This window comes from Clytia hemisphaerica, unplaced genomic scaffold, assembly GCF_902728285.1.
Source record: "Clytia hemisphaerica strain Z4C2 unplaced genomic scaffold, Clytia hemisphaerica genome assembly, whole genome shotgun sequence".
Classification (NCBI taxonomy): domain Eukaryota; kingdom Metazoa; phylum Cnidaria; class Hydrozoa; order Leptothecata; family Clytiidae; genus Clytia; species Clytia hemisphaerica.
This window is the reverse complement of record NW_027103287.1, coordinates 224,253-241,497: the sequence shown is the minus strand read 5'-3', so window position 1 is coordinate 241,497 and position 17,245 is coordinate 224,253. Positions and strand designations below refer to the sequence as shown.

General features: G+C 35.1%; 1 protein-coding gene across 2 annotated transcripts in view; it reads left to right on the top strand.

Annotated features, from left to right (window-relative positions):
- LOC136808750 (ubiquitin carboxyl-terminal hydrolase 22-like) overlaps nucleotides 1-15,183 on the top strand; it is a 151,219-nt gene extending 136,036 nt beyond the window's left edge. For both annotated transcript variants that reach the window (XM_067065298.1, XM_067065291.1), the window contains exons 2-13: nucleotides 3,150-3,283; nucleotides 5,110-5,245; nucleotides 5,971-6,084; nucleotides 8,190-8,294; nucleotides 8,498-8,667; nucleotides 9,366-9,444; nucleotides 9,872-10,043; nucleotides 11,015-11,163; nucleotides 11,601-11,670; nucleotides 14,189-14,255; nucleotides 14,618-14,677; nucleotides 15,076-15,183. In XM_067065298.1, the coding sequence (XP_066921399.1) occupies nucleotides 3,173-3,283; nucleotides 5,110-5,245; nucleotides 5,971-6,084; nucleotides 8,190-8,294; nucleotides 8,498-8,667; nucleotides 9,366-9,444; nucleotides 9,872-10,043; nucleotides 11,015-11,163; nucleotides 11,601-11,670; nucleotides 14,189-14,255; nucleotides 14,618-14,677; nucleotides 15,076-15,168 (1,326 nt within the window). In that variant the 5' untranslated portion in view covers nucleotides 3,150-3,172 and the 3' untranslated portion in view covers nucleotides 15,169-15,183. The remainder of the gene's footprint in view (nucleotides 1-3,149; nucleotides 3,284-5,109; nucleotides 5,246-5,970; nucleotides 6,085-8,189; nucleotides 8,295-8,497; nucleotides 8,668-9,365; nucleotides 9,445-9,871; nucleotides 10,044-11,014; nucleotides 11,164-11,600; nucleotides 11,671-14,188; nucleotides 14,256-14,617; nucleotides 14,678-15,075) is intronic.
- The last annotated feature ends 2,062 nt before the right edge of the window (nucleotides 15,184-17,245 follow it).

The window sequence follows — 17,245 nt, the reverse complement described above, 5'->3', positions numbered from 1 at the left end:
AAGTGAAGGATCCTCAGTACTTTATATTTTAAATGATGAGATTGCTCAAAAATGCTCATCCGTGTTAAGATGACTGGTTGCGCTCCTCCGAGCTATTTCCACAAGGACCATACAGTATTCTATGTTATAATTGAATATAGAATTTTGAGTATCAATGCAAAGAAGCTTGTATTCAAGTCAAATTTCTTCATACCTCATCAACAGTAGACAGCACCAAACAAACAGATAGACAGGGCAGCACCAATCAACAGGACAAAGGGAAGTATAAAATTTTGTATAAGCCATTCATCTACAACATTGCCCCTTGATTTTCCAACTTGAGGGTTGTTGGCCTTAACTTACCTAGGCTAGCGCTAGCAACACCCAAAAGACCAGTATACTGTACAACTAACAAATAAAAGCAAAAAAGGGATTTATACAAAATATATTTTGAATATTTACCTGTACTGTAGCGTATCATCACTCTCAGTTATAAAACGCATACCGTGAGAATGGGTAACTTGCATCAGTGGAAGGTTAACATACGTAGCCCTCAAATGAAAGACCTGGCTGGTCATTAAAATTCAAAAATAAATCAAAACAAAAATGGTAAAGTAGAGCTGCGACTGGAGCTGCGTAGTTGTATTTTAAGGACCAGCCTGGTCATTCATTTGAGGGCTATGCATGTTAGCCTCCACTGATGCAAGTTACCCATTCTCACGGTACGTTGTATTTGAATTTATTAGCTAACAAAAAATTAATCAAAGTTTTTCAATATCCACCATCTCAAATATGAATTCTCGTGAACAACAGAGAAATTCACCATTGCCCCTGAAAAACATGGGACAAAATATATTTGTTTCTTTAATTCAGTTCTCCAAACCCTCTTTTCTCTTGATGGTTTTCGTGAATACATTTTTAACAAGCTTGTAAAACGAAAATAAACTTGAAACTTGAACTTGAATATACATCACGCTCACAGCACAGGACATGACCAACGAAGAACGTTAACTTCTGAAAAAGTTAGCTAATCCCATTGAATATGGATGTAGACAATTGGAGATCACCGCACATACACCAAAATTTTATTGCAAACTATAAACTTTTCCTTCACATGCGTTTAAATGTGGAAAACTTTTGTCGTGAACTATAACTTTTCCTTTGCATGCGTTTAAAATGGGGAAAACTTTTGTGGTGGACTATTAACTTTTCCTTCGCATGCGTTTAAAATGGGGAACACTTTTGTCGTGAACTATGAACTTTTCCTTTGCATGCGTTTGAAATGGGGAAAACTTTTGTCGTAACTATTAACTTTTATTTTGCATGCGTTTTAAATGGGGAAAACTTTTGTCGTGAACTATGAACTTTCCTTCGCGCGTTTAAAATGGGGAAAACTTTTGTCATGAATTTGGTGATTTCTTTCATCGGGCGTTTAAAACTTGGAAAACTTTTGTAGTGAATTATGACTTAGGCGTAGATCACAAATAAGTTGTGTTCGCGTCGTCCGACCGACTCACTTTCTATCTTGAAAATCCGACACTTTTCAGTCGGAAAGTGGGAAATCTATCGGATTTTTTACCAATATTTTTCAAAGCATTTTATACATTCATGGTTAGTCGCCGATTGGATCATCCAGTGTTAGTTCAAATAAGCTCTCCGTCCGTAATTTTTCAAAGATTGTTTGCGTTAAAAAGCGCTATGCGACTGTTTTTTGCAACCGTGATATGTAACAAAGATCATAATGCAGCTAGTGCGCTTGAAAATTCTTGCCGCGCGAACAAACCTATGTTCAGGGCGCATTTTTCCGATGATTCTAGTGCTGACCGACTGCCTAGGTTCAGAGCGCACTTTTCCGACGATTTTAGTGCAGACCAACTCACTTTTGGTGACCAATTCATCTCAAAACTTAAATGAATTCAAAATATCACAATGAAAATGACACAAATATCATTCATCAATAAAGAGGAAAAAGTCTGGTGCTTTAAAATGTCACAAATTTTTTAGATCTTGACCTTCTGATCCTAGATTTTCAGAGATTTAGTTTTATTATATACTGACTTGCTGACCAGGTATGACCCATATTCTTCAGAAGGCCTTCCTGTATTTGTGGTCCCTTATTTAAAAGAATTATATTTTAGAAATAGACCTTTTGCTATTTACGATTTCATATTAAATAATTAAAAACTCAACATTAAAACATTAATTCACTAATGTATAATTAGTTAAAGTGGATTTTAAATATTATCATAAGTCTGCTTGAGTTTTTTATTCATTCAGACATGACATTGCGGATAGCAAAAGGTCTGTACTAAACTTTTCTTCCTTTTTTCAGCATTTTTACACATGATAGTATTCCAAAAAATTCATCTCTCAGAAATTTTGATATTTTCCTTGGTTTATTGTAAAACTTTCTCCATTTTGTAAAGTAAAGGTGTAAGGTGAAGCATGACGCTACAGATCAAATCTGTGTTTTGACTGGACTCACCAACCTTTATGATTATAAGGGTACAGTCTGTTTATTGCGACAACTCTTTAAATTCAAGATCCTCTGAGAGTGTCTAGTGTTTTCATCTTACTTTAATATACGGCGTTTGTTTGTCATTCAATTTTTTTGTTTGCAACTTGCAAATCGAGGAGGTTCTGGGTCGCTTCGCAACTTAAATTCGTGACATTTACAGCTTGTTTTTGTCACTCTCACATGCCTTTGCTATGCAAACAGAGTGGAGGAACGTACTTAAGCGTTCTGGAGCGCGCGTAACCCCTTTTTCTAAACATTGATTCGTTTCTAGGCTACATCTCAAGCTTTACTGGACCATTTTTCAGAGTTAAAACTATACCCTTCCAACCTAATTTAGAGCGCTTACAAATCGATTGTGGTTACAAAACTTCCCAGTGAATTTCACTTTTGTGCCAAGTATTTTGTCACTGATTGTAGATAAGGACATCAAGTTATCCCTAAACCAAACACCACCGCCACCCTGGATGATTGCAGTAGGTTTTTCAAAGAAAAAAGGGGCGGTGTTAAAGGGAAGGTTGGGAACGAAGTCGCTGTCGCACATCAAAGGTGCCGACATTCTAGTTTCGATTTCTGCTACACGGAATCAAAACACTTTCTTTTTCAAACTTGTGAGCAACGAGACCAGCTGATCCAAATTTTTTTTAGCTGCAACCTGCAAACCAAGTTTTTGCAAAGATGAGCTGTATTCATCTTGAAAGCTTCAAAGACACTGAAGGGACAACCAACTATCGTACCATTTTCTCCAACTTTGTGGTATGCTTCTCCAAAGATGCTCTGAAAAGAAAGGTATACATTTTTTATAATTGACATTTTTGCACACTGCCCGCCGAGCGGAGCGGGGTGGGGGAGGACCCTGCCGACGCGCCGGACTGTCCGGTGTATTTGTCCGGTGGCAAAAAGTATCCTTTCGCTACACCAGACGCAATAAGTCCGGTGTCAGTCCGGTGTTGCATACAGGGAATTTTGGACGCCGGACATTTATGAAACAAAAAATTAAGAAACACCGGACGCACCGGACTGGTCATGTCCAGTGTTTTGATTGTCTAGTGGGAAAAAATATCCTTCTCTGTCACCGGACATCCGACTTCCTTAAGTCCGGTGCAGAAATTGTCCGGTGGTAAAAAAAGTTCTCATTTTACACCGGACTTTCGCGTGTCCCGTGTTCGTTAAGTCCAGTGCGTTGGCAAGGTCCTGGTGGGGGCACTGACCTTGACGGCTGGCGGGGACGTACCGCTGGAGTTTGAAAAAATGGACCCTGTCAGATATGAATATTTTGCAAATTTGGTACCCTGTCAGAAAGAAAATCAAAAATTTTCCCATTTTTTCACTCTGCTGAAAAGTCGCCAAAATGTCTAAAAATAGACCCCATATCAGATACAGAATGGGGAAATTTATGTAGAAATTTGCAACAAAAATGAAAGCGGTCTCTTTTGCTGTTTGCTTTGTGGTGCTCCTTTGCAGACTTATTTAACAGTCACTTGCACGGGGTGTGCATTTTCAACGGTTTCAATGATTTTTTCCGAGAAGTTTGAATTGCCAGAAAGGTGTATTTTAAATAATGCTGGCACTGTGGTTTAGTGGTCATTGAGCTTGTTTGTTACTACACAGATGACTGAGGTTTGATTCCTACTCGCAGCGGTTCACTTGGCAAGGGAATGAGTCTTCGCCCGGGTCAACCCATGTCATGTGGGGGGAATTGGGTAGTCAGTCCAAGGTGCTGACGACGCGCACATAGGCAAACATAGGCCTTAAAGCCTCCTGCAACACAGCCAAATAGAAAAAAATATTGGGTACAAAGTCAAAAAATGCGTTTCCCATAAATTTTGTATGAAGAGTTAGGGCTATACTGAAAGGTGGACTATATTACTTTTATCAGGAGGCTCTATCTTCTGCAGTTCTATGATGGTGTTACTAAATCCCACAAACCTGGTGACAAATACCCATTTGCTGATCTATCTCTCTGATTTTTATAATGACAATGGTTTGGTGTTGCCAGGAGAGAGGCCTAGAAAAGTTTTTTCTGTCATTGCTTGATTGGTTGGAAAATCTCGTGAAAGTAATTATTTTATGGGTAATGATTTTTATATCATTTCAAAAGACAAAGATGAATATTTTGACAGGAAAAAACTTGAAAATTGTTATTTTGGCAATATTTACTATTTTTGGCAAAAAATCATACCGCCCAGTCTACTTATGATAATCTTTTCCATAATACATTAGATAATTATTTTATGCTTTATGAACACTTTCAACATCTTTTTTCTAATTAATAAGATTTTTTTTAATCATTAAAAAATGGCTGCTAGTTTGATTTCCTAATGCCTATGATTAAAAAGTTAGCGGAGTCAAAATTTGTTTTTCCTTTCCATCTGTTATGCTAAGCCAAAAAATCAACTGGAATCATTATTCATAAGAGTTTTTTATCTGTTGTCTGGATTTGCTCCACAAAAGCTTAAACTCTTAAACTATGTAACCAAGGTAATTTTCTGAAAAAAACTCGAGTTATCGTGAATGAATGAATCCAATTTTGTGTCTGTAAGAGTCTGACAAAATCAGCCTAAAAAATCTTTAGGAAAGACAAAATTCAAAATAAAAATTTCTTTATTTATTAGGCTACCAGCATGAAGTGTCATCAATGTCATACTTCTGGAAGTTTTCTACACGCCTGTTTGCATTGTGTTTACTTTGGATGTTATTCTGGCTCAAAACATATCATTGATCATCTTCAGAAGAAAAATCATGCGTTAGGTATCTTCAGCTAATTCCCCCTAATTTTTTTCAGATTTCAGACTGACCTTTTACTTCCTAATATTTAAGCAAATATTAATCTTGAAATTATAAATTCTGTAAATTATAAATTGTATCTTTGGCAACACATTTTTTTTAATAAGGAACTTAAGGCTGAAATTATAAACCCAATCTCTGTGAATCAAATTGAAAATAAGAAGCTTAATGCCATGATTTTGTGGATGGAAAATTGAATAATCTTCTTGAATACGTCTTAAACCCTTACACGTGAGGAGACTGTGTTGGAGATTACCAGGAAGAGTTGACGTCAAATTTCTAAAAATGTTTTAGTGATTTTTCGACATAGACACAGAATTTTTATTTCAATCTTTCATGGTAGACTTAAACCCAGTATCATTACAATTTAAGGATTAGTAGGTGTATGTACATTTCCATTCTCTAAGATATATCTATTTTTTTCTAATATTTTAAAAGTTATTTTCCATTACAAAACTAAAAAGTACATCACTCAGAGTTCTGTGCTTACGCACTAATCATATGTACAGTGATGATTGAAAAAATTTGAAATTCTATGTAAAAACGTTGTGAATAACCTTGAACCTTTAGTTTTTTAATGGAAGATAACTTTTAAAATATTGATCTGGCTCTGGTTCTTTAAGTATATAGAAGCACTCTTATGGCACTGATTTGCCACACTTGTTTTTATTTTTTTCTAATATATTTAGCTGTTGATCTGAATTATGGGAATATTTATTGTTCAATCTGTGAGACGTATGTTTACGATAAAGAAATAGATGCCATTTCTAAAGATGAAGCTGACAAAGCATCTCAACTCAAATGTATGTTTGATTCAATTTGAGTGTGATTAATTGCGTGCCCTCGTGGGTCTCGTGAGTTACGTGGTTCATGCCCTCGTGGGTTACGTGCCTACGTGGGTCTTGTGTCCTCGTGGGTCCAAAAAAAATTTACGTGGGTATTTCCTGGGTCCAGAAAAATATTATGTGGGTCCAAAAAAAGATTTACATGGGTATCTCGTGGGTGCCAAAAAAAATTTTGTGGATATCTCGTGGTTCCAAAAAAAATGACGTGGGTATGTTGTGGTTCCAAAAAAAAATGACGTGGGTATCTTGTGGTTCCAAAAAAAAATGATGTGGGTATCTCGTGGGTCCAAAAAATTTACGTGGGTATCTCGTGGGTCCAAAAAATTGCGCCAAGACTCTGTGTATAGACTCGGTATAGACTTATGAGTTCTTTAAGTACTTTAGAGTTTGTAAGACTTTGCAAGAAAGACTGTTTTCCTACAAAAGTGTGTACAATCGTAACATATATCTTTTATTACAAGACTCCCGGTTATTCCAAGGGGGGTAAAAATTTACTTCAAATAACCGGGAATTTGAATAACTGAAAAATTCCTTCTTTGGATCGAAGGAGAATATTGAACTTTTGAAGAGTGTAAATAACCATGAATATTGAAACCTGATTTTTTGAAGAAAAAAAAAAGTTTTTTAACCACAGAAAATTAATGTTCTCACTCGACGATCTCCCAACACAGAAGCAGCCACCGATGCAAAATCATCAAATAGCTGTTCACATTTGACAGCCAGGAGAATTTTTCAAAAAATGGAAGTCCTCAAGTCTCCCAGGAACAGGTCGAAATTTCGGTATAATCCTACTAAATTAAATTGTCAAAAGAAAAAAGCCTCTGGATCAAGATGATAAAAAAAAAATTTAGATCAAGCGCTATCGGTTATGTTTTTGTAAGCGTAAAACAAGCTTCTTCACGTAAAATTCGTAAAAATTTAATGTCAAATTTTAAGGACTCGCATAATTTTTTTGGACCCACGAGATACCAACGTAATTGTTTTGGACCCATGTAATATTTTTCTTGACCCACGAAATACCCACGGAAATTTTTTTGGACCCACATAATTTCTTTTTGGACCCACGAGATACCCACGAGAGCAACAGAACAACATAACCCACGAGGGCACGAGCCACGTAACCCAAGAGACCCACAAGGCCACGAAAATAATCACACTCATTCAATTCGTATATAATGAATCTTTGTAGGTATAAATGGAAATCCTTCTTGGATTACCCCCTGGAAATGCTTGTCCAGCCCCCCCTGTATGGATATAAAATGAGAAGGCTAATTTATTGGTATACTTTGTAGTCCAAATGGTATAACAAAGTTGTTCGATATCTGTGGATAAGGGAATTTCCAATTGTCTTGAACTGTCAGAGTTTGTCCTAGTTGCCAGTCATCATGCCATAGAGATCAAGGTATGATCATATACCGGGTGACCCACGGAAAAGTATAAGAGTTTGGAGGGTGACTGTGTCCGAAAAAAATTGAATTTTAACTAAATTTTCTTTTCGTGGTAAAGAGGAAAGGCAAACTTAAATTTTGATGTATCATTTTCTAATTTTGGAAAAGTAGTTATCGAGATATGGAGGTATAAAGTCAAAAGAAATTATAAAGAACAGTTAAAAAACGTCAAAAAAGACGGTATCAAATTTGTATCAGAACAAACATCTCTCCTTTGATCATTTGCTATTTCTTTGTCTTAAAAGTTTCGTTAAGAAAAAAATAAGCGATTTTTTTTCTATGGGGCCATTTGGAATGTTCCTGTCAAAAGAAATCAAAATATGTTTCTCACTCAATGTCTCTTTTTATTTGTTAATTAATTAATTTGATACTTTCTTTTTTGACGTTTTTTAACTGTTTTTTATAATGACTTTTGACTTTATACCTCCATATATCGATAACTACTTTTCCAAAATTAAAAAATGATACATCAAAATTTAAGTTTGCCTTTCCTCTTTACCACGAAAAGAGAATTTAGTCAAAATTCAATTTTTTTCGGACACAGTTACCCTCCAAACTCTTATACATTTTCATGGGTCACCCGGTAATTACTTTTTAAATTTTTTTAACTTCTAGACAATGGAAAGCGAAAGTATTTTGAGTGGGAGCCAAACAGCATTGAAAAGGAATTGTTAAAAATGCACAGTAAAAGATTGAAGCTAACAGATTCCTCATATATTGGTAAGTCACTGGGAATTGGCAAGTTTGTGAAGCCACTTATATGCCCTTACTTGAATATATTCTGACTGAATTTTAAAGAGAAAAAATGATTCTCCAGAGCTTTTTTACAGGTTCGTCTAGATAAATGAATCCAAAAAATAATATTTTATCTCCTAAAAGCTGATGGCTTGTTTCATAACATAAAATTATTTAATTTTTTTCAGGATTACGAGGCTTGATAAATCTTGGCAGCACCTGTTTTATGAACTGCATCTTACAGGCTTTTGCACACACACCAATGCTAAGAAATTATTTCTTGTCTGACTCCCATCATTGTCCAGCTGAAGAAGCACCTAACTGTCTGGTCTGTGAAATGTCTAATCTTTTTCAAGAGGTAAAAAAACACCTTTTCGACCTTAGCAGCCAATTGCTGCCCGCGCTTCTTTCTGTCCGCTTTATCCCACTAAAACCGTCCCAGTCCTTTTTTCGCACCTATAGACAACAGAAAAAGGTGTCAAAAAAGGATTGGATCAAGTTTAGGGGGATAATTAGATGATTAAGTGGCACGCGTCGGACCATGCAACTACAGTTGAAAAGGTGTATATTTATTTTATTGGTTTTCTTTTTGAATGCAACACCAGATGTTTTTAATTTCTTATCCTTTTCAGCGGACAATTCAAATATTTTGTTATTCTAAAATGACTTTTATCCTTTTTTGAATTATTGAACTGTTGCATGGTCATCAATTTTCTTTGGTAATTTGACTTCAAGCCTGTTCAAGCTAGCAAATTGCTAGAAGCTCTTTCAAACCTTCTATGCAGACATTTTCATTCTACCAAAACTAGAATTTTCAGCTATCTTATTACGGGAACTAATTTGTTGAAACTAGGTTTTTATACCTAGCTCGTTTTTGTGGGATGAAGTTTCGTTTTTTGTTTTCTTTGTACATATTGCCAAAAAATCCTCATTCTACTTTGGGTTTTTGAAGATTTTTATTAAAAATTGTAGCTCAATTTGAAAAGTGAACTTTCATATCATAAATTAATGTTTACTATATTGATGTTTCATGCTGTTGCAATCTATCTTTTTCAGTTTTACTCAGGAAAGAAAACAGCACACATCCCTTTTCGATTATTGTATAAAGTATGGACCAATGCAAGACATTTAGCAGGTTAGCTTTCTTTCAGACACAAAAAGTTTTGATTAATGTATTTTTACTTTGTATGGCTATCTATACATCTTTTGGCAATTTGATCCTTCTATAATCATTTAAAGCATTTTTCACACTAATTGGCATTAATTTACTTAAAACTTTAAGAAAAACGCTAATTTCCTTCACATAAAGCCTTCGCCAGAGTCGTTAAATCTTGTCGTAAAATTAGACCTTTCAAAAAACTTTGTTGATGTTTAAAAAATTTTTGAACTAATTTTCTTTTTCAATTGGGACAAATCATTTCATTAAAATGTGAAAATATTTTAGGCCTAATTCGTTCTTCAAATGACTAAATTCTGTCTGTATTCTGAAATGGAATGCATCCTTGTCCTAATTATCATTATAAAGTCCTAATTGAGTAAAGAAATCTTGTCTCTCTACTCAGGTTACGAACAACAAGATGCACATGAGTTCTTCATCGCAGCTTTGGATGTTCTGCATCGGCATTGTCGTGATAACAACACAGCACCTTCAAATAACCATAATAATTGTAATTGTATCATTGATCAAATATTCACTGGTGGCTTACAGTCAGAACTCACTTGTCAGGCTTGCAGGTACTTTGTATTTTCAATCAATTTTTAATTCAATCATACAATCAATGTCATTACACCTAACAACAAAGTCCCGTCTCCACTTTAGCGTGAAATTTAGCGAAAACTTTTTGTCAATCGTTTTTGCCTGCAGAAAAGATTACGTTGAGAGAAGAAGTTCAACTTTTTTAAACTGTTACGCCAGATTTTGGGCAGTGAAATTACATCATTTTTCAACCAACTTTTGAGGAGACTTGTAACGAAAATACAAGGTAAATTCTTCTGGATGATGGTATCGAAAAAGTGTAGGAGTGCTCTTTTGAAAAATGCAAGATACCCTTGCGTCAATATAGCTGAATTATTCCAATGCTAAAGTAAAAATAGTTTGCACTCTACCGTATCATATCATATTAAGAAGCCATTCTTCAGGTCTAGAAAGCCTCATCTACCAAAATTTTACCTCTTATACCTTGTCTGTAACCTTTTTTTTTTAAATTGAGTTTTATTTATAAGACTTGATCCATTGGAAGGTTGTCAATTCTTTAAAAGCCTTAAATTCACATTTCAGAACTAAAAAGCCTTAAAAATGGACGTTTTTAGATTTAAATTCATCATTTTCAGCATTTTACTTCACAAAATTTGTCAGAGTTAAAAAGGCTTAAATCCAATTTTGTTGTTAAGGCTTTTTTAGCTCTGAAAACCTTTATTTGCTTTTTTCTCAAAATGGAAAAATGTGACTTCAGTCTTTTTAGTTATGAGATGGTATGTTCCTAGACCATTTTCTTCATCCAAATTGACAAACTGCTTTGAGTTTGCAGTTTAAGTTTAAGTTGAAGAACAAAAAAACCAAAAACTGCAAAAAATTAATTTATTGAAGATGACAACAATAAATAGTAGACAACAGTCTATTTTGTACAGTGTACAAATTTGTCAATCCTTATTTAAAGGCTCATTTTTATAAGAACGTTTTATAAGATATTGATTTTCTTCATCAGTGGTGTTTCAACAACAGTGGATCCATTTTGGGATATCTCATTGGATCTGGGAATGACAGACAACTCTACACCTGTCAAGTCAGGATCATCTGGAGGTCGGCGAACACCTGTACCACCTGTATCTCAAACCTCATTGAATAGTAGCCAAGGTATTTTATAATTATTCATTATGAAGATTTTAGATCTTTTTTGTCACCTTTTGTATTTTATCGTTGCTACAGGTTGTTATTTTACAAAATAAAAATTTTTATCCTGCATCTCAAACCTCATTGAATAGTAGTCAAGGTATTTCAAAATTATTCATTATGAAGATAACCTTTTAGGAATTTAGATAACTTTAGGTGACTAAAAAATGATCTATATCCCTATACATTTTCAGAAAATCTAAAGGTTTATACGTAAGACAGGCCTAATGCTTTCCTGCCAATATTTTACAACAAATATATTTTTAACATAACTATTCAGATTTCATGGCGAGAACCAGACTTGAAAGGCGTAGAAAAGACTTGTTAGCAGCAAGAAATTCTTCTTTGCGATTTAAAGCATTTATCTTGGTATTCATCCAGTTTAATGATTTATTTTTCAGACTCCAACAGTTCACAATCTCACGAAGACGAAAGGTTTATACCACAATCACTAATAGACTGTTTAAAAAGGTATACTCTTTTAAACCCTAACGTCACATGGGAAGGTTTCATCATTTGCAAATGCCAGGTGTGTGGTCAATCGCTCTCCTAAACCACTAATTTTAGGAGTTTCAGCAGGTTTCAGACGCGTGACAAGGTGGTCAATCGCACTCCTTAACCATTAATTTTTAGAGTTTCAGGTGTGTGACAGGGTATGCAATGCGCTGCTTGTTTAGCCGTAAACTCTGAATTGAATGTGTGGAATTTAGCACTCCCCCTAAGTAGATTTTAGGTGTGTGTGGATACGTGCAAGTACATGCCTTAAAACATTGCAGCCTGCATGGGGACTGGGCTTGAATAAAAAACAGATTTGTATAGTGTCAAATGCCAAATGTCCTTTTCAACGAACGATTTCAGACATCAACAATTGATGACTTTTGACCCTGGTGAACTATAACCCAATCTGTGGTTCATTCTTCAAGCCCTTTATTCCCCATCATGATAACGCGAAAATATGCAGAAAAATACAGAAATCAATGGGCTATTCCAGAAAAAAATGTACCCCCTATGTTAAGGTCTTTTTTGGGAAAGGTGAGCCCACTGGATTTTTTTTCAATCTTTCAGGACCCCTTGGATTTCTTTTCTTTTCTTTTTTGGACCACTCTGGATTTTTACACTCGAAAAAACAGACCATCTTGGATTTTTTATTTTCTCCAGACCACCCTGGTACCTCCTCAACATAGGGGTTATAGACTATTTCTGGAATAGCCCAATTCGATCAATAGGGTATGTTGCGAGGTCCCGTCCCATAAAATCCTCCTTTGAACAATAAGATTTGTGTATTGAATTTCTTTACGGGACATCCTGTACTTTATTGGACCTACCGGGAGGTCCTTTAATTTGACCGTTGTCCGTTCGTCTGTTACAAGCTTTTCTCGGGATTGGCTCATTAGTTTTTTTTTAATTTTTGCACAATGATACAAAATAGCAATGCCTGAAAAGTGACGGAGTCCGATTTTTGGAAAAGATTTTTGGGGGGCAAATTTGGGCCAAAAACTACCTAAAAATAAGGTTTTTTGGACTTTGTGCAAAATTGCTTCATTAGTTTTTCCTGATTTTTGGCAGAAAGATAGAGTGCAAGGTACCCTAAAATGTGGCTGAAGTAATTTTTCTCGGAAAATTTTTTTTCCTCGTCAAATACGCATTTTCGCAAATTTGGGCCAAAAACTACCTAAAAATAAGGTTTTTTGGACTTGGTGCAAAATTGCTTCATTAGTTTTTCCTGATTTTTGGCAGAAAGATAGAGAGCAAGGTACCCTAAAATGTGGCTGAAGTAATTTTTCTCGGAAAAATTTTTTTCGTCGTAAAATACGGATTTTCGTTTTTTGGGGAAATTCCCTTTTACCATTTTCCTGTTAGCAGCTTTTCTCGGGATTGGCTCTTTAGTTTTTTTTTAATTTTTTGCACAATGATACTAAATAGCAATGCCTAAAAAGTGGCGGAGCCCGATTTTTGAAAAAAAAATTTGGGGGGCAAATTTGGGCACAAAAACTACCTAAAAATAAGGTTTTTTGGACTTTGTGCAAAATTGCTTCATTAGTTTTTCCTGATTTTTGGCAGAAAGATAGAGTGCAATGTACCCTAAAATGTGGCTGAAGTAATTTTTCTCGGAAAATTTTTTTTCGTCGTAAAATACGGATTTTCGCAAGTTTGGCCCAAAAACTACCTAAAAACAAGTTTTTTTTGGACTTGGTGCAAAATTGCTTCATTAGATTTTCCTGATTTTTGGCAGAAAGATGGAGAGCAAGGTTCTCTAAAAAGTGACTGAAGCAGTTCTCTAAAAAGTGACTGAAGCAGTTTTTTTCGGAAAATTTTTTTTGGCCGTAAAAATCGGTTTTTCTTATTTGGGGAAATTCCCTTATGTCACTTTTAGGGAAAAAGAGCGTTTCTGGCGATTGGATCGATATTTTTTTCTGATTTTTTGTACTTTGATGTAATATGGTAATATTTAAAATGTGATGAAGTCCGATTTTCAAAAAATAATTTTTTGGGGCAAATTTTGGCCAAAATGTGCCTAAAAATGGGGTTTTCTAGACTTTGTGTGAAATTGCTTCATTAGTTTTTTTGGAAAAAGATAAAAGGCAAGTATCTCTAAAACGTAACTCAAGCTGTTTTTTCCGGAAAAAATTTTTTGGCTGTAAAAATCGGATTTTCTTATTTGGGGAAACTCCCTTTTGTCATATTTAGGGAAAATGAGCATTTCTCGAGATTGGCTTGGTGTTTTTTTCTTATTTTTTGCATAGTGCTATAAAATGGTAATATTTAATTTCTGATGGAGCCTGATTTTCGAAAAAATAATTTTTTGAGCAAATTTGGGCAGAAAAGTGCCTATATTCAAGCTGCTCATTACACTTTCTTACTCTCTTGCTATTTGTCCTATTTTTATCTGATTTTGATCACCAGGTAGGTCCGTTCAGCATGTTGCTTGTTTTTCTCAGATTGACATACTTAGCGCTTGTTATCATAGTTCTGATGAATTTTCATTTAGATTCACACGACCTGAAAAATTGGGAAGTGAAGCCAAAATTCGTTGCAGTAAATGTCAAAGTTATCAGGTTTGTGAATGAACTTCTCTGTTGTGGTAGAAAAATCCGATTTCCTCAGATGTTTGAAATACCTTTTTGTAGCTAATTTAATAATTATCTATTAATCAGAGATTTCTAACTAGGATTTCTAAACTCTCCCAAGCATCACTCTCTGAAGAGAATTTCGTAAAATTCATGTACAATCTAAGACATTTTGTCTAAAAGTCGCCTGATCCTCTGACATGCAGCAGAAATCTCTACTAAAGACACGGATATCCCTCTTTGATCCTTTGTATCTTTAGGCATAAAATGTGATTCGCTCGATATCAGGTAATGGTTTTAAAGGGTAGACTATTAAATAAGATTTAACTAATAATTTTTCTTTGTTAAAGGAATCAACAAAACAATTATCGATGAAGAAATTACCGATTGTAGTCTGTTTTCATTTCAAGGTTTGTTGGCGTTTTTTTGTTTTTAAGGTCCGATGAACGACTGGTATAGGCTTCGGCGTTACTATCTAGGAGTTCCTATTTGCAGGCTTGCTTTTGACTCCGTGCAAACAGTTAAAGGCTTTCTAAAAGTCCTAAATTAATGGACTATCTACGTAAAATATCGACTTCTATAACCCACGTGCCTTACTGTGCCTGGAAAGGGCTCTTAACCTTTATCGGTGAAATCATAATTGTGTTTATTTTTGATACTCAACTCGCAGTCAACATACGAAAGGTATAAAGCCAGCAGTACCTCCAAATTATCCCTGAAAAAAGAAATACAATTAAACCTTACGTTGCTAAAAATAACACCCGCGATCTTTTGAACTTAATGAATAAAGAGTGTTTGTCATTTCTAGCGTTTCGAGCATTACAACAAATCGCGGAAGATTTCATCGCTAATACCGTTTCCTGAAGAACTAGATATGACACCATTCATGGCTAATTCGTAAGAATTATGTTTTTCTTTCTCTTCGTGTTTCTTTACGCACAATAATACTAGCAGTTTCGCATGAATCTCATAATCCAACGTCCATGTTTTCTTAGCTATTTGGTACTTGACCAAGATTTGACAAGTTTGAAGAGTTTAACAAACTAAGCAGAGTTGGAAAGGCTCTGTAAAAATCACTTAGGAATATGGCCTGTTCTGATGAACGGAACAGGCCATATGCGATATCATTCACTGTACTAGGATAGGGAAATCACTCTGCTTATCGCACTTTGCATACTCGAGACATGCAGAGATGATCTATATCTAAACATTTGATAATTTGAATATGGTGTTACTTTAAAGTGCCAAAGTTGTTGAGGTATTCACGTCGAAAGTAAAAAATGCTTGAAACAATGATCAGTAATGTCTCGGAAAAAAATACTTGAAAACGTTTTAAAAGCAATTTGTTCATTCCATCCTTAAATTTGGAGTATATTTTTGTGTTGAATCATGCTTTCAAGAAAATAAATTCGTGTCATTTTTCATGTATTTGTTTTTGTAATCAAGGGACATTTTCATCTTCCTTTTCCTAAATAATAATGTAGCAATAAATCTTGGATGTTTAGTGCGGTCTCATTCATTTTATAGACGGCACTTGTTTCCTCTAGTTTCCTCTAGTTTTGCTCGCTAATAAGGATCTGAGCATGTTAACAATATGTAAAAGTTATCGGAAAGTTGCGAGTACAATATGAGAAATATTTTACGAATTCCGAGATTTTTCCGTACAATATTTTCCGAGCCTTTAGGCGTTAGATTTCTTCTACCGCTACAATGCAACATCTTTTGTCATTTAATATTTTGTACATGTAAAATACAAGATATATTGTACTCTTTTTAACCAATCAGATTGCAGATATTTTTTGGATCGCCGATAATCACAAGTACCAGAGTGTATCTCACGTTTATCGCTTCGTAGTACACTCTGTGCGCATTGTCTGTTGGATAAAAAAATTCCCGTACGGAGACCTTTGCGATGAAGTATGATTTATAAAAAAAAGCAACACTTTTCTCGTCGTCTCCCTTCTCTCACCAACACTCCATCGCAGCGGTCGGTTTGAAAAATGTCAAATGAGAAAAGACAATGACAACAGACCCTCTACGGCAAAGACATTTGAAATTAGCCGTAGAGACAGTACGTACAGACAAATGTGGTTCATAACCTAATTTATGTCAAATTGTTGTTGAAAATACATGTAATAACGGGCTAAGGCTTTGTCCAGAGGCTCTTCCTTCAATTCTGGCAATTCAGATTATCTGCATTTTGTTTTCCGAGGCAAAAGGCTAAGCTTACATTTTAGTTCAATTTCTTCATTCTTCATATGTCGGCGTGAATCACCAGTACTGTTAACCTTGAAAATCAATTCTGTTTGTTTTCCCGCAACTTTTGCATGACTGAATTAAAAAAAGCATCAATATCGTCAAAAATATAGTATTTCATTTCCTTACTTTTATACTACTACGATCTACAAAATTGATGCTTTCGGAACTAGGTGTCAATTAATAATATTTTTAAGTAGTTCCGTCTTCTAATACCATGGAAACTAAAATCCGAATAAACAAACACAACAAAATTCGGCATTTAGTTTTGGTTTTAAAATTAATCACCGGGAACATGTCAGTTGAACGCTGCCATCAAGGCATAAGGTCCAATCTCAAAATTAGTGTCTGAGAAAACTGAGAATTATTCTGAGATTGGACCTTTCGCCTTGATCACAGCGATAAGTAAGTCTCTTTCGATAGCTATCTACCCGAAGACAGGAGAGGGTGCCACTCTTTCTCCCTGGATTGCTCCAATTACCCTTGATCCTTTGCTGAGCATCAAGCAGAGAGAGCATCAAGTACCATTTTGGGTATTTGGTATGACCCGACTGGGGATCGAACCCACAACTTATATCAATCCAATGATATAAAACTATGTCAATCTCAATCCCAATACTTAAAGGATATTTTGGTCGGTTATAATGTGAGTTTACTAAACTTAATGTTCCGCATCAAGTACCATTTTGGGTATTTTAGTGTGACCTGGCTGGGGGTTGAAC